Below are 18,874 nucleotides of genomic sequence, written 5' to 3'. Positions count from 1 at the left end.
TCCCTGCCTGGGACATTTCTCTCACTGAGGGACGGTACCTCCCTCCATCCTAGGTCTTCCTGTCCTGTCTCTACAGGAGATGTGTCTCTGGGAGTTGCCAGAATTCCTCAAGGATTGGGGCCAGTGGAAGGCAGCCCCGATTTCCCACGCAGGAGGGACTTGGGTGCAGTCTAGACGGGAGGACAGGAACTTGCTTTTAGGCTGCCTTTGCATTGCGTGCACCGCACCTCACTCTCTTTGGGATATTTGGGGGGTGCTGCTGATGATTATGGGGATCCAAGCCTCAGACAAGCTCTCCTTGATGCCACCGCTGGTGTACAGGGGAGAGAATCCATCCGGCGTCTGGCTGTCCTGCCCACTGTCTGTGCCAGGAGGGAAGAAAGAGGAGGGAGGGGAGGGAGCCTGGGAAAGAGGAGGGAAGCAGAGGCCCTGGAGCTGGGAGGAGGTTGTCATTGGTATTCTGGGCGCTGAGAAGTCCCCAGTGGCTGGGCAGCCATCAAGGCCCACCTCCTGGCACCAGGCTGCACATTCATCTGCAAGAGCCCCGGCCAGGGGGCCCTCTGGGCTCCCAGCAACCCCTGCATTTCGCACATTGGTTTGCATGAGCAGTAACGTTGGTTCACAGTGCCACCGCCCCACCCCCACCCCCTCCCCCATGTCTAGAGAGTTTCTGACTTGCTTTTCTTAACCCATGAATCTGCTGTCTAACCTGTCCCCCAGCTGCAAAATCAGCTCCCCTTCGGTCTAGGGAGTGCGAGCACCACAGCAGACAGCCCCATCAGGGAGGTGGCGAAGGTCTTTTGCAACCTCATCCGGCTTCCAAACACAGCTTCCCTCCCCCATTCTTTCTCTGTGCCCCAAACCTCCCGTTCTCTCACCCTCCTTCTCCCTCCTCTCAAAGTGTGAGTCCCCTTCCTGTCCCTTTGACCAGTCCCTCCGGCTGTCTAACTGCCATCCCTCCAGCTGCAGCACCGTCTGCGCCCTCCCCGCCCTCCTGCCCGCCCTCCCTACTCCAAGCCCTCGGCTTCCATCCCCTGAAGGATGTCCTACTTCGCGCGTCCTTGCTCTCCCTATTGCCGCCCGGAACCGACGCCGAGAAGGCAACGGGTCCCGTGACTTTCCCGAGCCCCCCGTGTTCTGGGCCAGGGGGCGGGGGCAGCCCCGGGGAAGGGCAGGGCGGGACGGGGGGAAGAAAGGGGGTTTTGTGCGGCGCCGGGCCGGCGCCCTCTTCCGAGCATCCTGCGGGCCAGCCTCTGCTGGCGCCCGCGCAGTACCCGCCGCAGTCTCCGCTGCAGCTGCAGGACCGAGCCGTGGACCCGGCGGAGACCCCCGGAGAAGGCGACAAACTCCGCGGTGCCGAACCCCAACCCCCGCCCTCGGCCGCACGCCAGTAGGTGAGCGCGACCGCAGCCCGGCCGCCGGGACCTGGGAGGGAGAGAGAGAAGGGAGCGCTCGCCGGCCTCGCAGGACGCGACCCTACCGCGCAGCCCTGGCCTCTGAGGTTCCAGCGCTTCCACCTCGCCGACCCCTGATGCTTTGGCGAGGTCCGCGGTCGGCCAGCTCGTAGCGCCCGCAGCCCCTGCCACCCTCCGGTTCTCTGCGCCGGCACCCCCGCCCGCATCCCCACCGCTGCTTGCTTAGGACCCGCAGCCCCCCGGAGTCCGCAGGCTAACGGGAACGCCCCTCTAGGTCCTCGCGTCCTCCCTGCTGCGCGCGCTGTCCCCGACCTCGTCACGGTATCAGCCCCCGGCTGCCTTGCCGTGAGGTCCCACCTCCCGGAGCCGGAGCCGCAGGACAGCCGATAGGAGCCGCTGTAGCGGGCGGTCCCCGCGCCCGCTGGAGCTGGGATCCCACCCTGGCACTTACTTGTTGTGACCTTGGTCAAGTGAGTTGACCTCCCTGAACGTCGGGTTCCTCATCAGTGCAATATCTAGTAAACAGCGTTTTTCTCAAAGTTCAGGTTATACCTGGGAGGCGTTTACCAAGAAGCCCTGCGTGGGTACCACTCCTGCTTTCCTTCCTAGAACGGCCAGGAGCTGGAACTCTCCCCCCCCAGGTATGTTCAGAATAGCGCTGCCCACATGGTTCTAAGAGGACCAAGAGCTTTGCCATCAATTTTGTTGTCATCATCACTTTGCCCTGGCTGGGTGGCTCATTTGGTCGAAGCATCATCCCAAGCAACAAAAGGTTGCCGGTTGGACAAACCATACCTAGGTTGTGGGTTCTTTCCCTGGTGGGGGTGTTCGGGAGGCAACCAATCCATGTTTCTCTCTCCCTTCCTCTCCCTCTAAAATCAATGGAAACAGGTCCTTGGGTGAGATTAGAAAAAACAAACCTGCATTACTTCTATTCCAGATAATACCAGTAAAATCAAGGGATAATTACCCTAGACCTAGACCCACCCACAGTATTACCGGGGCCTGTGCTGTTATGACTAACTTTGCCATTGATAAAAGCATCGTCTATATTTCAGATTTTATATTAGGAGGAGCTACAATAGCTCATCTGGTAATGTTGCTAACTTGTATTATTACTTGTGCTCCCAGTAAATAGGCCTATTTATACCATTACTGCAATTACTCCTGCAGGCCCTTTGAAGGCCTGGCTGTATTGTGTAGGTTCTTGTTAGTGCTCACACAGCCACTAAGGGGGTAGCTGAGAGCTTCCCTCCTGTGGAGACCCAAGCTCTGGCCTGTGCAGCCCAGCTGATCCTGCTGAGACTGGAGCTCGGTTCCCATGGAGCAGACCTTGGATGCCAGCTGGTGGGAATTCAGCATGGAGATGGCGCGCGCGCGCGCACACTCACACACACACACACACACACAGCCTGGTGAACTGGGTCCGTGAAGCTTATGTGGGAGATGGAGGACCACGGGCAGAGAGGAATGATAATGTTACGAGGGGAAAGTTTCCCGAACAGCTTGAGAAACTCGAGGCTGGAGCCGGAGAGAGCGTGCTGGAGTGAGGGACGGTGTGGCATCAGGCGAAGGGACAGGAAGACTGCTGAGCTCTCGAGGTTAGGGATGGAATGGTGTGTCCTACTCTGGAGGATGAGAAGATGGAGTGGAGGTGGGTGAGGATGTGGGATGGAGAATCCCTGGGTCTGAGTCTGGTGCCTGATGAGGGATGCCTAAGTTTTCTCAGGACTCCTAGCGATACCCAGAAGGAACTAAGGTCCAAGTTTGGTGTGATTGGCAGGTGGGGTGGGGTGGCAGAGCTCTCTGACTGTGAGAACCATACAACCAGGGCCACCCTCTCTGATCGGTGATTCCCATTCCTAGAGGTGGGGGTGGGGAACCTTCTATGTTCCAGGGCAGCCAGATCCTCAGCCTCAGATATTCTCCCTTCATTCTCCCACCTTCAAAACAGAGGCAAAGCTGGGGGGGGGGGGGGGCGGCCCAGGGCATTGGTCCCAGAATGGCTCCAACTATATGGGTTTCTGGGGCACCCATCAGAGAGCCAGGAGCCAGGTCTGTGAGCAGCTCCAGCCCAGAGAGAGGGGAGGGAGGGCTCCAGGGAACGCCAGGCCTAGGACCTGGCACAGCTCAAATGCATGGTCAACAGTCTCCCCAGCACTGCAGGCACTGGCTGTGCATCCAAAAGGGTCCCTCCAACCCCAGAAAACAGTCTTCCCAAGAGGCCCCCATGCCCAGAGCCAATCTCAGCACCTCGGATCTGGCCGCAGCAAAGGTCAGGGAGATGCCCTGGGCATCTGACCCTTGCCACTCCTCCCCCGGCTCTGACCACTAGGAAATGGTGCCGTGGCAGTGGGGGGAAGCAGAGGTTCACAATGGTGAGGAGGTATCCTCGGGAGACTCTGGAGATTTCTCATCAGCTCAGGCTCAGGAAAGGGGCACAAGTATGAAGGTGGGGAAGATGGAGGTGGAACAATGGGCCTGAAGTGGGAATGAGTAGCCGGGGGAAATAAGCCTGGTCTCGTAAGCCTTGCCTGCAGCCTAATCTTCACCTCTCCTGCTGTACCATTGGTCTGTTCCATGGCAGACTTGGGTCTTCATGGTCTTCTAAGCCTGAGGCTCAAAGGTGACGTTGACACTAGCTCCTCCACAGCCTTCCCTCCTAGGGGCACACTGGCCTGGTGCCTGACTGGGCTTCACTGGGGACTCCAGGTCAGCCCTATCCCTCTCTGGGCCCCATTTCTCAATGCTACAGCCCTATCTCTCCATTATGAGAGTATAAGTGCTTTGAGATCTTCAAAGGAACAGTCTGGGTTCTCACAGAGCTTCTGATAGCCAAGGGCAGGAGGGAGATAGCCTTTCATTTACTCTCACCTACCCCCCCTTAGCCCACCTCCCAGCCCAGGGTTAGGGTGGGGGAGGGAGAGGCTGGATGGAGGCCAGACTGGCAGAGACAGGGGCTTTGTCCCAGCTGGTTTCTGAGCCAGGAGATCCGGTGGGAAAGCCTGTGCCAGACAGAAAGGAAAGACTGGGAGGAAGAAAAGAGAAGGCAGCCAAGGAGGCGGGCGGAAGATGCTGGGGAGTAAAGAGAAGGGTTTCCTTCTACTTTATGGTGGGGTGGAGGGAGGTCAAGGAGGGGTTGCCGTGGGGAGAAGTTGTACATTGCCTGGGTTCAGTCTAGGAGGCCCTCCTGGGGGAGGCCAGGTGGCTATGGTACTCAGGGAGGAAGGGACAAGGAGGGAAGTTGGAGGGGTACAGTGGGAGGAGATGACTCTGGGTTCAAAGAAGGAGTCTGGCACTGGGAGAGGCATAAACACTCACAGGCATATAGTACCCACCATTCACGCTATATGCTATACGCGTTTATTGAGCCCCTACTGTGTGCTGGATTCCTGGTATTTGTACAGGATTTTTTTTTAGAATATAAAGCATTCTCAAAGCACACAGCCTCATCACAAACTGTGAGGTGGTAGTAATGGTGCTCTTTTACAAGAAAACAAAAGCCCAGAGAGGGTAAGGAACTTGCCTTAAGTCACACAGTGAGTTCACTAGCACCAAGGTGGTGGCTCTGAAGAATACCTTCATGGAGAGACAGGGATCAGAAGCAGAGTTAATGGGGAGGCAGAGGCAGTGGGGTCTGGGGCCAGGTGTGAGTCCATGTGGATGTGTTAGGGAGCCGTGGTAAGTCCATCCTGAGATCTACCCTATCTTTCTTTTTTAAAAATATTTTTTTATTGATTTCAGAGAGGACGGGAGAAGGGAGAGAGAGATAGAAACATCAATGATGAGAGAGAATCATTTATTGGCTGCCTCCTGCACACCCCCTACTGGGGACTAAGTCTGAAACCCAGGCATGTGCCCTTGACCAGAAATGAACCCGGGGCCCCTCAGTCTGCAGGCCCACGCTCTATCCACTGAGCCATACCAGCCAGGGCTAACCCTGTCTTTCTTCCTCAAGTCCCCCCGTCACTCTGCAGCATGGCCCCACGGCTCCTGTCCCTGCTGGCAGCCCTGACCCTGGCTGGGGTCCCTGAGGCCTTCACTGATGCTCTGGAAAGGGACAGCTCAGGTAAGCAACCCGCTTGGGGTCACTTTCTCTGTCTCCTGCACCTTCCTTATGGCAGGGAATGGCCTCTGGTTCGGCCCTAACCAACCTCTTCCAGCTTGGGGGACTCAGGGAGGAGGAGATAGAATTTGGAGGACTGTGGGGAAAGGTCTGGGCTGGGACCCTTTGAAAAAAGAGATGAGGTCTGGGTCCCTGGTCGGGTGTGGAAACTTGAGGTAGGGCTGGGGAGGGGCACCAGGTCCAAAGTTGCCAGCCTCTAGGATGGAGGCGGGTGGGGGGGGGGACCCTTGGGACCAGGTGGGGGGCTGGAAGGCAGAACAGAGGTGGAGCTGGGAGAGATTCTGGACAGAAGTTTTGAGCCCTGGACTGTAGGACTCAGGGGGCGGGGCTAGAAGACTGTGGGTGGGGCCCACAAATCCTGGGGCGGTACTCTGGGGGGGCGGGATTGACTCGGAGACTTTGGGGACCGGTCTGGGGATCAAGAAGCGGGTTTGCAGGACCCTGGGGACGGGGGCCCAGGTTGCTGGGGACGGTTTAGGAAAACCCACAGGCGAGGCCGGGGAGTCCTGGGGCGGGGCGGGGCGGGAAGGACCCTGGGGCGGGGCTTGGAAACCAGGGTGAAGCTCCTGCGGGTCCCCCCACAGAGGACCGGGCCTTCAGCGTGCGCATCGCCGGCGCCCCGCCGCTGCAGGGCGTGCTGGGCGGTACCCTCACCATCCCCTGCCACGTCCACTACTCGCGGCCGCCGTCCGGCCGCCGGGCGGGGCTGGGCTCCCCGCGGGTCAAGTGGACCTTCCTGTCCGGGGGCCGGGAGGCCGAGGTGCTGGTGGCGCGGGGGCTGCGGGTCAAGGTGAGCGAGGCCTACCGGTTCCGCGTGGCGCTGCCCGCCTACCCGGCGTCACTCACCGACGTCTCCCTGGCGCTGGGTGAGCTGAGGCCCAACGACTCAGGCATCTACCGCTGCGAGGTCCAGCACGGCATCGACGACAGCAGCGATGCTGTGGAGGTCAAGGTCAAAGGTGAGAGCACAGGGGCGGAGAGAAGTCCCCCCGCCCCCGGGGAGGGGAGGACGCCAGGCCTCGGGGAGCCCACGGCCTGAGGGGTGCACACACCCCTGGAGGACAGACTGAGTTGGGAAAGGACTGACCCGATGCAGGCTTTTGTCACCGCCTGTCCCCCAAGTGGAGGAAATGCTACCTGTAGCCTCGCGTGAGCCCCTCCTTCCGCAGGGAGTGTAGTTTACCCCGTGTGGACAGATGAGTGACAAGAAGGGGGCGGGAGGTCAGTGCAGGATGGTCCTGCCTCCAGGAGCACTCTCTGCCCCTCAGGGGTCGTCTTCCTCTACCGGGAGGGCTCTGCCCGCTACGCCTTCTCCTTCACTGGGGCCCAGGAGGCCTGTGCGCGCATCGGCGCCCGCATCGCCACCCCGGAGCAGCTCTATGCGGCCTACCTTGGGGGCTATGAGCAGTGTGATGCTGGCTGGCTGTCCGACCAGACTGTGAGGTACACGGGGGGCTGTGGACCGGGGGCTTCTATGGTGTCTGCGGTTCTGCCAGGGGCTGCCTGCTGCCTCAAGTTGGCCACAGGGGCACCCTGCCTCCTGGGAATGAAGTTGGTCTTCGGAGAATGGGTGAGGATCTGCCCTGGGGGTGTTTGTCCCCCAGGGCTGGGAGGCCAACTGGCTGCGTGGAAGGCAATGTGATTTGGGAAGTTCACCGTGGGATGGCTCCCTGGTGAAGGCGTCTGTCCTCCACCCCCAGGTATCCCATCCAGACTCCGCGAGAGGCCTGTTACGGAGACATGGATGGCTTCCCTGGTGTCCGAAACTATGGCGTGGTGGACCCGAGTGACCTCTATGATGTCTACTGCTATGCTGAAGACCTGAATGGTGATTGGGGATGCGGGGCTCCCAAGGGACAAGCCCCTTCTCTAGTGTTGCCCATGGGCCCTCCTGGGGTCTCCGCTGCACCTTATTGCCCTTCGTGTGTTTAAGGGGGAAGCCAGGGGGAAGGAGACAATCGATGTCCCTCCCTCCAAACACTGTCATAGAGGCAAGTCCATGGTCAAAGCCTAAGGCATGTGGTAGGAGGCTGCGTTTGTGCTTTGACTCTGCTGTGCATCTCTCTACCTCTTAGCATCTCTAGGCCTTGTTTCCGTCTTTGCAGCATGGGGAAGTTGGGCTAGGTCCCTTTGAGCAATAATATCCATCCTGAGCTTCTACCCAGACTTTGATCCTACGAAGCAGGATAATTGACTCCATGTCACAGATAAGGAGACTGAGGCCTAGAGAAGCTTGCCCCGGGTCCCTGTTGGAATCCAAGGTAGAAGGGTCTACTAACTTCCTGGTAACCCAGCCTCCTTTGCCCTACCAGGAGAGCTGTTCCTGGGTGCCCCCCCAGACAAGCTGACATTGGAGGAGGCACGGGCATACTGCCAGGAGCGAGGAGCAGAGATCGCCACCACGGGCCAGTTATATGCAGCCTGGGATGGTGGCTTGGACCGCTGCAGCCCAGGCTGGCTGGCCGATGGCAGCGTGCGCTACCCCATCATCACACCCAGCCAGCGCTGTGGTGGGGGTCTGCCCGGTGTCAAGACTCTCTTCCTCTTCCCCAACCAGACCGGCTTCCCTAACAAGCACAGCCGCTTCAACGTCTATTGCTTCAGAGGTGAGCCCACCTTCCTGCAGGGACTGGGACCAACCTCCCAGGGACAGATCAGCCCTGAAGCCCTACCCCCGCTCTGATCATTTCCTCTCAGTCTTTGCCATCTGCCTGAAGGAGGCTTAGGTGATGCTCAGCTTGTCACTAGGGTTCTAATTCTGGTCACATCCTCTGGCTCGGCTATGTGGCCTCAAGGAGTGCTCACTTCTCTGTATCTTCTCACCTCCCATATCGGGCTACCAAGTATGTTTCCATTTCTGGTCCATTCATTAGCAGAGCAGAGACGACCGACAATCTCTGAAGGCAATGAATGATTCGCTCTAGTTAACCAAATGCCCTTAAGAGCCATCAAAGGGGTTTCTGGAACCTTCAGCTTGAAGGTGTCATATCTTTAACCACCAAATATTGACGGACAGACACAGGTTCACCCACAGAGAGCAGATCCTTAAGGACAGTTGGATGTTGAGATGGCTTCCTGCCCACATCGTATATTGGGAGATGGGGGAGCACTGCCTGGGACCCCCAGAGGCCCAGGGCCCAGGCTAAGGGTGACTACAAATCAGGAAGGAATTGCTGTTAGGTGTCTGAGTCCTTGCTCCAATTGTGAGCCTGTGGTACTGGTACACGGACTGGAAGCAGAAATGTGAGAAGGCACAGCTTTTGCCATGGAAGCCCCCAGTCTGAGGGAAGACAAGACAGCTTGCTCTTAACAAGACGGACACTGAGAGACAAGGATTACTTTCACTGAGACCGATCCCCAGACATGTTTGACCTGGGACGGATGTGGGGATGGATAGGGAAGTGAAGCCCATAGGAAGGCAGGTCCATTTGAAAAGATTTCCTGGAACAGGGGTGGTGAGGATGATGATGATGATGATGATGATGTTGATGATAGCTAGTACTTCTATGCACAGATTATGATTAAGTATCAAACACGTTCTGGGGAGAAATGGAGAGAGGGACTGAATCAGGAGGGGGGGAGAAGAGGAGATGACTATGGTTGTGAGCAGGTGGAGGACAGGCACGCAGGGCACGGGTTTGCTGGTCTCGTATTAGCAAGGCTCACTGGAGCAGGTGACGAGGGCAGGACATGCTGTCCTGTTTCATCTGGCTGAGCACAGATGGCCCTCAGGGCTTTTCTTAGCCCAATTCCACCGTCACTTCATTGGTTTTCTTCTCTTGGTTTACTTCCCTAGAGACAAGGTAATCTATTCTAAAACTCATTTGAAGGGAGTAGACCCGAAGGATAGGGTGACTCCCGCCTTTGTGCTCTTGTCCCCGTACTGAGATCCGCAGGTGGTGACTGTTGAATGTTCTCCTGTCCTATGCCCTTCAGCTCTCCTGCAGTGATGGCAGCCTGTCCCCTTCCATTTCAAAAGCCTTGGGATGACTGAGCTCCCTCACACCTTGCCCCAAACCCAAGGTGCGGAGGCCATTCTGTCCATCCTACCTCCATCCTTTACTCAAGGGAAGATCTCTCCCCTGAGCCTTTCTTTACCATTCCATATACAGTAGTACTTCCCATCCCATCCCCTTATATGTTAACGTTATAATACATGTGTATTTGTTTATTATCTGTATCTGAAATATAAATCCCCTTGTGGGCAGGAAGCTTGCTATTTTGCTCTTCGCTGTATTCTCAATGCCCTGGAGAATGCTTGGCATGACACACATTGGGCACTTGGTTAATGCTTGAGGAACAAGTGATGAAGTCCTAGGGTGCTTCTGTGGCCCCATGGGTGCTCCGCAGGGAAATGAGAGAGAACTGAGAGAATTCCATGGCCTCTGAGTCTAACCCAAAACCCTCACATGTAGGCTGTGACCTGGGAGGACAGGGCCACCTATTTAACACCCCCAATGGCACTTAACTCCCACAACAGACTCTTCCCAGCCCTCTACCATCCCTGAGGACTCCAACCCACCCTCTGACCCAGCTTCTGATGGACTGGAGGCCATTGTAACAGTGACAGAGACCCTGGAGGAACTGCAGCTGCCTCAGGAAGCTGTGGAGAGTGAGTCCCGAGGAGCCATCTACTCCATCCCCATCATAGAGGATGGAGGAGGTGCAAGCTCCACTCCAGAAGACCCAGCAGAGGCCCCTAAAACCCTTCAAGGTAATGCAAATCCCTTACACTGGAGAGGTCTGCACATGCGATACTGGGGGCATAAGCCCAGCTTGATGCTGGGGTGATGACGGCAGGACTCTGTCCTGTCCTTTCTCAGCAGCTCAACAGTGCAAGGCACCTCACCTGTTCCTCTCCCAATCTTTGCCTTTCCAGAAAATCCCACCCCCAACTCTCTGAGTCTAGAGCTGTTTGGATTAAGGAGCTGATCCTCTTTTGTTTGGTCTCTCCTCTCCCTCACCAAGCCAAAGTAGACTAGAGCATTTTAACAGACTAGGAGAGGGAGTCGCAAGGACCATGTTTTCCTGGGATGATGACAGCTCACAGAGCCTTCAACATTGCAGCTCCTGTTGCAGTTCTTCTGGTGTGGAGCAAAGACAGCTTCTCCACAGGGCAGGCTCTTCCTCTCCCCAGTCCTCCCCAACCCCGTCCTCCCCTTTCCCTCCCCCTTTTCTATCTTCTGACGGGCGCTGTCCCTGGTGCTGAATCATCTGTGCTTTGCCTAGAATTCGAACCCCAATCCATTGTACCTCCCATGGGGTCATCAGAAGAGGAAGGCAAGGCAATGGAGGACGAAGAGAAATACAAGGATGAAAAAGAAAAAGAGGAGGAGGAAGAAGAGGAGGATGTGGAGGATGAGGACCTGTGGGCCTGGCCCAGCGAGCTCAGCAGCCCGGACCCAGAAGTCCCTCTCCCCAGTGAGCTGGACCTGGAGGACTCCCTCTCCCAGGCCTCCCAGTCACCGGCAGTCCTACACCCTGGTGCATCACCACCTCCCAATGGAGAGCCAGAGGCTCCCAGGCCGCCAAGGGTCCTAGGACCACCCACTGAGACCCTGCCCACTCCCAGGGAGGGGAACCTGGCTTCACCTTTCACTCCCATTGGGGCAAGAGAGGTGGGGGAAGAGACTGGGCGTCCTGAGCTGTCGGGGGTCCCTCGAGGAGAGAGCGAGGAGACAGGGAGCTCCGAGGATGCCCCTGCTCTGCTTCCAGCCACACAGGCCCCTGGGGGTACCAGGGAGCTGGAGGCCCCCGCCAAAGAGAATTCTGGAAGAATTGTCCCAGCAGGGACCTCAGTGCAGGCCCAGCCAGTTCTGCCCACTGACAGCACCAGCCATGGTGGAGTGGCCGTGGCCCCCTCAGCAGGTAACTTTGCCCAAGGCTCAGCTTCCCTGTTTCTCCTCCTCCTTTTCCTCCCCCTGCAGCTCTGAGTCACCTCACCTGTAGTCCTTTAACCCACCATTGCCCCAGATCTCCTGTCCTTTGCTTTTATTCTCCTACCCACCTCAACCTGTGGGCTTCCTATTTGGGATACCCCATCATGTGACTTCCATCCAGCTCTGATTCCTCACCCTGTGGCCCCCCGACACCCTGACCCCCACCCTAAGACCGTCTCCCTGTTTCTGAAATGCTCACTCTATCACCCCAGCCCCACCACTGACTGCCTCAGACTTTGCTTAGTCTTGGGCTCTCTACCTGTGACTCACATCTCACCAACCCCGCAGAGCACCCTCATGCCTCACGCACTAGGATGCCCTCAGCACCTGTCGCCCTCTTCAAGGCCCAGGCTGGTCTTCCACTGCTCCCTTCCCCTTTCCTGTGTGCCATCCCCTTCAGCCACCTCCCACTGATATCAGGGAAGCCTGGGGCCCCACCCCCACCTCTCACCCTCTGGGGTCCAGGAGACCCTGAATCCCACAGAGCCTTAAGCGACTACTTCTGTGAAGTATTTTTTCATTTGTTTCATGGAAAACAAGCCTTGGAAATAAATCTCTATTAAACTGCTTTATAACCAAAACTCTGGCACCCTCTGTCTCCACCCCCAGCTGTCTGCCCTTTGCATTCTATAGATCCATGTCATGGGTAGCTCTTTGATGCTCTCTTTGACTCTCTCTCTATCTCTCTCACCTTTCACCCCCCTCCCTCCCCCCTCTGTCTCTTTGCCTTGCGTTCGTTTTCATCTTCAGCCTAAACCCATCCAGTCCTAGCCATTTAACAGCCCTTTGCTGTTCTCTCATCCTGTCCTTCTCAGGCCTGTCTCCACTTTCCTTCCTGATGGCTGAGATCCCACATCTGACTGCACATTCCCCAGAAAAGCCCTTGCCCATCCGTCTGTGCGAGTGTTGGGAGGTTTCTCCCTCACTCTTGGGGGGAGAACCTCCACAGCCTGGAGTGTGTGTGTGTGTGTGTGTGTGTGTGTGTGTGTGTGCGCGCGTTTGTATTCATTTCTGGTCCCTCTCAATGGCTCCCATATAGAGGCACACATACAGAGTAGTGACGAAAAAGTCCCTCTTAGCCTAGATGCGGTTTCCTGGCATCCAGGTGACCCAGAGCCCATGCCCCGCCCCTGGCATCTCAGCAGGGGGATGGTGTCTGACTTTCATCCTATCCCCACAGCCTTCCTGTCCTCCACTAACCCCTACACTAATGACTTCCTCCACCCCTTGGGGAGAATGGTTTCACTCTCCCTACACCCAAAGGATGTCAAAGTCCCAAATGCTGGAGAAGACACAGATCAGGAGACAAGGGGAGGGAGGGAGGGAATGTAGAGGGCGGGGGAATGGGGAGTTAGAGAAGCCCTACCTGCTCAGGGAAGGTTGAGCTTCCCAGTGGCGACTCCTACAGAAGGCTGGATGCCCTCAGGACCCCCTCTCCTAGATGGCCCAGGGTGGTCTAGGGGTCCCTGCATCACATCCAGGCTCACACATTTCAACTGTTGGCTCCCTCCCAGCTGACCTTGGCATTCAGCGCTGGTGGGTGGGGAGGGGATTGGTGGGAAGAGGCGCACCATCTGCAGTGTGTTGGTTGCCCACGTGGCTGGTGAGGAAAGCCTCCTGGCCATTGCGGCAGAATGGAAGGGACAATGTTTGGGTCCTTATAGTAGTTGGGCCCAAAGAGGCGGAGGAAGGAAAACCAGAAAGTCTCAAGAGGAGTTTTTTCACCCCAATGTGCCTGTCCTGGCTCAGGTTTAGCTGGAGGTGGGGTTAGGGCTGGGGGACGGGGGTGGGGGGGTACCTGTGGTCTGGGTGGAACATCAGGGACCAAGTTTGAGAGTTTCTATCCCCCAGGGTTGGAGGGTTGGAGGGTTGGAGAGAAGACAACAGGAAGAGCAGGAAAATGTGAGGAACGGGGAGCAGTTCGGACTCCTACCCTCTGTGGGCCCCGGTGCTTAAAGGGTTAAATAAAACACCTTCCCTTCCCCCTTCACCCTGGTGGGTAGGTAAAACTATTGGCAAGAGGGGAGATGACAGGGAGAATGGTGCTGGAACAGCTGATTCATTTTACACCAAACAGCTAGATCACCACAGCAAAAATTTTTGAGTCAACTCCAGCTTCTCCTCCCCCCACCTCTGCTCTGATCCTTACCAGGCATCTTGGGCCAGGATCTTGGGCCAGAGTAAAGCATGTGAGCCTTGGCCTTGGCTGCTAGGGGTGATGCCGTGGCTGCAGCTGCTGCCAACCTTTCGGACCTCGGACCTCATGGACCACCAGTGGTCCGAGGACCACCAGTTAGCAACCGCTGGCCTAGAGGGTGGTTTTACTGCCCAGGCCTCAGAGTCCTGACCTGTGCTGTCAGTCGGTGGGGTTGTCTTCCCTTGGGTCATCAGGACCAGAAAGAGTAGAAACTGACAGCCCCTCCAGCACCCAGGCTCAGCCCAAGTTACGCAGCCAGTCACCCCCTACCCCAGCATCCAGAGTACAGAGGAGGAGGCAGCTGGCCTCGCCGGGTGGCGCTGGATCCAGACAGCAGATTGCATGCTTTCAGGGAAGTGTGTTAGTCTAAGACTGGCTACCTGGAGAAGAGAGAGCCAAAAGGAAGGGTGCAAGATGGAGCCGAAGGGTTTCTAGGTGAAGGAATCTGCAGGAAGCCTGAACTAGAGGGTGAAAGGGAAGCCTGGTAAGAAGGGGGAGCGGGTAGGGCTTAAAGTGAGGGGAGTGTATTGGATCTTCACTCACTGCGCCAGTGGACAGGGGAAGAATGGTTACCTCCCATCTGAACCCTCCTCCCCCCATATCAGGTCCCAGTGGCTGTGGGGACTCTCCTCCACTTTCAAGTAGCCCACCTCGACTGTAGAGAGCTGTTCTGGACCTGACACAGACCAGGGGTGGGGGACTAAGCTCCCAAAGGGGTAAATGACCTGCCCAATGTCACCCAGCAGAGCTGGGAGCCAGACAAGAGTCCAAGCCTCATGACCATCTTTCCCCTTTGCGGGGCTGGGTCCCAAGGGCCTTCGTGGCCACTTTCTCCCAGCCCCTGTTAGATTGGGCTCACACTGGTGGGCATGACAATGGCCAGCACAGAGCTGAACCAATGCTGAAGTGGGGGACCTCGAGGGGACCCAGAGACTGGAGAAAAATCCAGAATTCAGGCTGGGCTCTAACCAGAGGCAGGTTCCAGGGGGAACTTTGAGAGAGCTGTTTAGCTCCCAGGACAAGGGGGTTGGGGGTGGGGACCCTCTGAACCCTCTCCAGATGGACTCAGGCAGCAGAGCTGTGCTTCCCTACTCCCCACCCCCCCACCTCACTTCTCTCCCCCTCTCAGGTAACTGTGTCCCCAGCCCTTGCCACAATGGTGGGACATGCTTGGAGGAGGAGGAGGGGGTCCGATGCCTATGTTTGCCTGGCTATGGGGGGGACCTGTGCGACGTTGGTGAGTGTGTTTGAGGGACTGGTGTGGGGTGGGGGTAGATCTGAAGCCTGGACCCTGCTGGTTGCAGAGGAAGGAGGGGAGGGCACTGGTTTTGGCTTTGCCGTTGATGAATCCCATTTTAGGCAAATCACATAACCTGTCTGAGCCCTACCCTCAATTTCCTCATCTGTTAAGTGGAACCAAAAATGCCTCTCTCAGGGGTTCCCTGTGAGAGGACTGCTTAGCAGACTCCTGGCATTTGGAGTCAATACATGCCAGTTTCCATTCTCCTGGCAAGAGGCGAGCGTACAGCTCTCCTTTAGGATGGAGGATGGCAGAGACCCAGGCCGGGACTCCCAGCCCTCACCCTAGTCCCCAGCGAAGGGAGGGAGGGATCAAGGTCCCCAGCACCAGGGCTCCTCCAGGCTCCTCCTCTCCTCCTTCCCTCCTAGCTCTTGGCCCCGTCCTCTCAGGCTGCGGTGGTGGGACCCCTTCCAGGTGACCAGGCCCCTTGGAGTTCCCGGGTCCTCCCGCCTAAGTAGCCCACCCTTCTGCGCCCAGGCCTCCGTTTCTGCAGCCCGGGCTGGGACGCCTTCCAGGGCGCCTGCTACAAGCACTTTTCTACGCGGAGGAGCTGGGAGGAGGCGGAGACGCACTGTCGGATGCACGGCGCGCACCTGGCCAGCATCAGCACCCCCGAGGAGCAGCGCTTCATCAACGGTGGGCTGGGGGCCCTGCCACCTGCTGTCACTCACACCCACTCGTCAATCAACTCATTAATGAGTGTGTTCATGAATTACCCCCCTCATTCCTTAATTCGGGTACTTACTACTTGGCCTACCTCCTTCTAGTAGCTCACTGTTCCTTTCTCTGCCTCCTTCCCACTCCACACGTGGGAGGTGGGGCTTCAGACCGGGGCCGCGGCGGTTCGAGCAGGAACTACACCTGCGTCAGCCTGGCGCCCCCTTCAGAGCTCCCACCTCCCTGCTCTCCTGCCTCCACCTGCTCTCCCCGACTCTGCCCTCATTGAACCTGTTTACTCTGTGTCTAGCGTTTCCCTTTTCTAGCCCAGGCCCACGCACCGAGGTTGGAGTGAGGGAAACGCGGGGCTGGGGTGGCGGGCAGGACTCCTCCGCGGCCACCCAGCGACCGCTCGATCCTGGGGAATGGTCGCCCTCTGCTGGCGGCGGAGCTCACTGCAACCATCTCCCCTGCGGTTCTTTCCCAGATCGATACCGGGAGTACCAGTGGATTGGGCTCAATGACAGGACGATCGAAGGCGATTTCCTGTGGTCAGATGGCGTCCCCCTGGTGAGAGGCTCCCGCTGCCTCTCAAGCTAACTTGGTTGCTTCTTCGAAGCATTTCCCCCCACCCCCACCCCACAGTGTCCCCAACCCTCCCTTTCCTTTCTCTGGCTCCTTCCCTTCCCCATGCCCACTCTCTCCCTGGGTCCTCTTCCCATCTTTGTGCCTCTCTGACTTCTTTTCTGGTTGCCATTATCCTTCCTCCCAAAGCCTCTGACCTCTCCTTTCCCCTGGGGCCCCTACACCCCATCCCACTAACCTGCCCTGTGGCGACTCCTACTGGCCACTTTCCTGTGCCCCTCCCACCCCTCCTCCCAGGCCCTCCAGACCATTCCTCTGTCTCCAGTGCTGGAGCGCCTCACCACCTCCTCCACCCCCACCCCCACCCCCTAGCTCTATGAGAACTGGAACCCCGGGCAGCCCGACAGCTACTTCCTGTCCGGAGAGAACTGCGTCGTCATGGTGTGGCACGATCAGGGACAATGGAGCGACGTGCCTTGCAACTACCACCTGTCCTACACCTGCAAGATGGGGCTGGGTGAGGGCGGACAAGGGAGAGGAGGGGCGGGGGCTCGGGGTGCTGGGACGGATGTGTAAACAGAAGGAGGTGCAAAATTGCTCAATCACAAACGGGTCCCAGGCCATGAGCACGGGAGGGATAACAAATCCGATGGGTCCACTCAGAACCCCTGCTCTTTTTTGTATCCAACTGTGGCCCACTCCTCTCCTCCTCATCCTGATTCCGGGAACTGTCACTCATAGAGCCAGGCTCTCAGTTTCTGACTGTGTCTGCCCTACAGTGTCCTGTGGGTCCCCACCAGAGCTGCCCCTGGCTCAACTGTTTGGCCGCCCGAGGCTGCGCTATGAGGTAGACACGGTGCTTCGTTACCGGTGCCTGGAGGGGCTGGCCCAGCGCAACCAGCCACTGATTCGCTGCCAGGAGAATGGTCGCTGGGAGGCCCCGCAGATCTCCTGTGTGCCCCGCAGGCCGGTGAGTGCCAGGAGGAGGCAGGTGGGGGGCATTAACTAACAGTAGCACTGGGCTCCAATCCTAGTCCTGCCAGTCACCAGCTGTGCGACCTTGAAGTAATCACTGGCCCTCTCTGGACCAAGGGAAGGAGGGTTGGATGCTCTGGGTTCTCTTCAGTGCCGACGTCAGAACATTTGGCCAAGCTCTGGGCCCTGAAGGCAGGGGTCCTCAAACTTTTTAAACAGGGGGCCAGTTCACTGTCCCTCAGACCGTTGGGGGGCCGGACTATAGTTTAAAAAAAAACTATGAACAAATTCCTATGCACACTGCACATATTTTATTTTGAAGTAAAAAAACAAAACGGGAACAAATACAATATTTGTATTTGCACGTGGCCCGCGGGCCGTAGTTTGAGGACCCCTGCCTTAAGGGCTGAGCCAGGGCAAGTGTTTGATGAGATCAGGCGTCAAGGAGCAAGAACACCAGAGGAGGCTCTGAGAAGAGAAGGGGGAAGAGCCCAGGGTGAGGGTGCGTGTGTGTGTCTTCCCCAGTCTCGAGCTCTGCACCCCAGGAAGGTCCTAGAAGGACGTCAGCGGAGGCTACTGGGGCGCTGGACCCCTCCTTCCAGTCCTGTTCCAGCTCCCTAAGAAGCAAGGCCTTGGATACTGCTGCCCCCAGCACTGCCCTCATGCCCCACCATGGGAAGTGACAACATGAGAGGGGTAGAGCTGGAGTCCAGGTGACAGTGCCTGAAGGGGCTTCTGGGAAATACCTGGGCAGCTGCAGACCAGCCTAGGCCCTTTCACCCCCACACTGAGCATCAGGTTTTCCCTCAGGGCCTTGAGTTGTCCCTAAGTGCCTCAACTGCCCCCTCCTCGCCAGCCATCCTGTCCCCTCCATTCCCCTGGTGGGCTCTGGGTCCACTCATTCTCTAAGGGAATGAGTTTTCAGGATGGCATACCTGTAAAACCAGCAGGAAATAAAGCTGCATTTGAATCCAAGCAAGTTTGATGCTTCTGAGAGGGAGAGAGGGAGAGAGAGGGAGAGAGAGAGAGAGGTGGGGTTGGGTTGGGTTGAGCCTTACAGGATAAATATGCCTTCTGGGTTTATTGGTTTCTGAAGGTCAGAGAAGTCAGGGGATAGAATAGTGACTAGCACAGAAGAGCTGCCCAGTAAGTACTTATGGAATGAAGGAGCCCACGGGGGGGGGGGGGGGGGGCGGGGGGGGCGGGGGGGAGGGCGGGCAGCAAAAGGGTGTTTGAGAGGAGCTGGAGCCCGGCAAGTGTGGCTCAGTGGTTAAGCATCAACCTATGAACCAGGAGGTGACACTGGATTCCCCATCACCAGGGCACATGCCTGGGTTGCAGGCTCCATCCCCAGTAGGGGGTGTGCAGGAGGCAGCCGATCAATGATTCTCTCTCATCACTGGTGTTTCCATCTCTCTCCCTCTCCATCCTCTCTGAAATCAATGAAAAGAAAAAAGAAAGGAGCTGGAGTGCCCAGTCAAACAGACCTAGATGAGTTCAGTCTGGGTGGGAGCTGAGGGCCCAGAGAGGAGAGCAGGGAGGTGCCCCAGTTCTGAGGTTCCTGAGGGGGTTCACTGGGCAGGGGGGATGAGGGTGAAGGGAATGCAGGTCTGGGGTTTAGGTCGCAGGATGGCGTACTTCCAGCAGAACAGGCCGAGATGCAGGAATAGGGGCACGTGA

The 18,874-nt window shown here is 57.5% G+C and overlaps 1 protein-coding gene across 2 annotated transcripts; it reads left to right on the top strand.

The window, feature by feature from the left end:
- The first annotated feature begins 1,180 nt into the window (after nt 1–1,180).
- On the top strand, nt 1,181–18,169 carry BCAN (brevican). 2 transcript variants are annotated; one of them, XM_059673442.1, is made up of 15 exons: nt 1,181–1,394; nt 1,961–2,056; nt 5,374–5,484; nt 6,126–6,500; nt 6,810–6,984; nt 7,242–7,369; nt 7,854–8,147; nt 10,022–10,255; nt 10,771–11,409; nt 14,807–14,914; nt 15,455–15,613; nt 16,122–16,204; nt 16,592–16,736; nt 16,999–17,189; nt 17,720–18,169. In XM_059673442.1, exons 3-15 carry the CDS (start codon nt 5,394–5,396, stop codon nt 17,813–17,815), a joined length of 2,718 nt encoding a protein of 905 aa, XP_059529425.1. In that variant the 5' UTR covers nt 1,181–1,394; nt 1,961–2,056; nt 5,374–5,393; the 3' UTR covers nt 17,816–18,169. The 2 variants fall into 2 exon arrangements, with proteins under 2 accessions (XP_059529425.1, XP_059529426.1); XM_059673443.1 differs by having other exon boundaries at nt 1,956–2,056.
- The last annotated feature ends 705 nt before the right edge of the window (nt 18,170–18,874 follow it).

This window comes from Myotis daubentonii, chromosome 18 (genome assembly GCF_963259705.1).
Source record: "Myotis daubentonii chromosome 18, mMyoDau2.1, whole genome shotgun sequence".
In the NCBI taxonomy this organism is placed as follows: domain Eukaryota; kingdom Metazoa; phylum Chordata; class Mammalia; order Chiroptera; family Vespertilionidae; genus Myotis; species Myotis daubentonii.
Note: the sequence above shows the minus strand (reverse complement) of the source record. Positions and strands in the feature narration are given on the sequence as shown.

What these genes read in the sequence shown, in the direction of transcription:
- BCAN (XM_059673442.1), top strand. Translation starts at nt 5,394, where the DNA reads ATGGCCCCACGGCTCCTGTCCCTGCTGGCAGCCCTGACCCTGGCTGGG. An exon ending in CTGTCCGACCAGACTGTGAG is followed by an intron (nt 6,985 to 7,241) that starts GTACACGGGGGG and finishes CTCCACCCCCAG; the next exon opens with GTATCCCATCCAGACTCCGC. An exon ending in GGCCGTGGCCCCCTCAGCAG is followed by an intron (nt 11,410 to 14,806) that starts GTAACTTTGCCC and finishes TCCCCCTCTCAG; the next exon opens with GTAACTGTGTCCCCAGCCCT.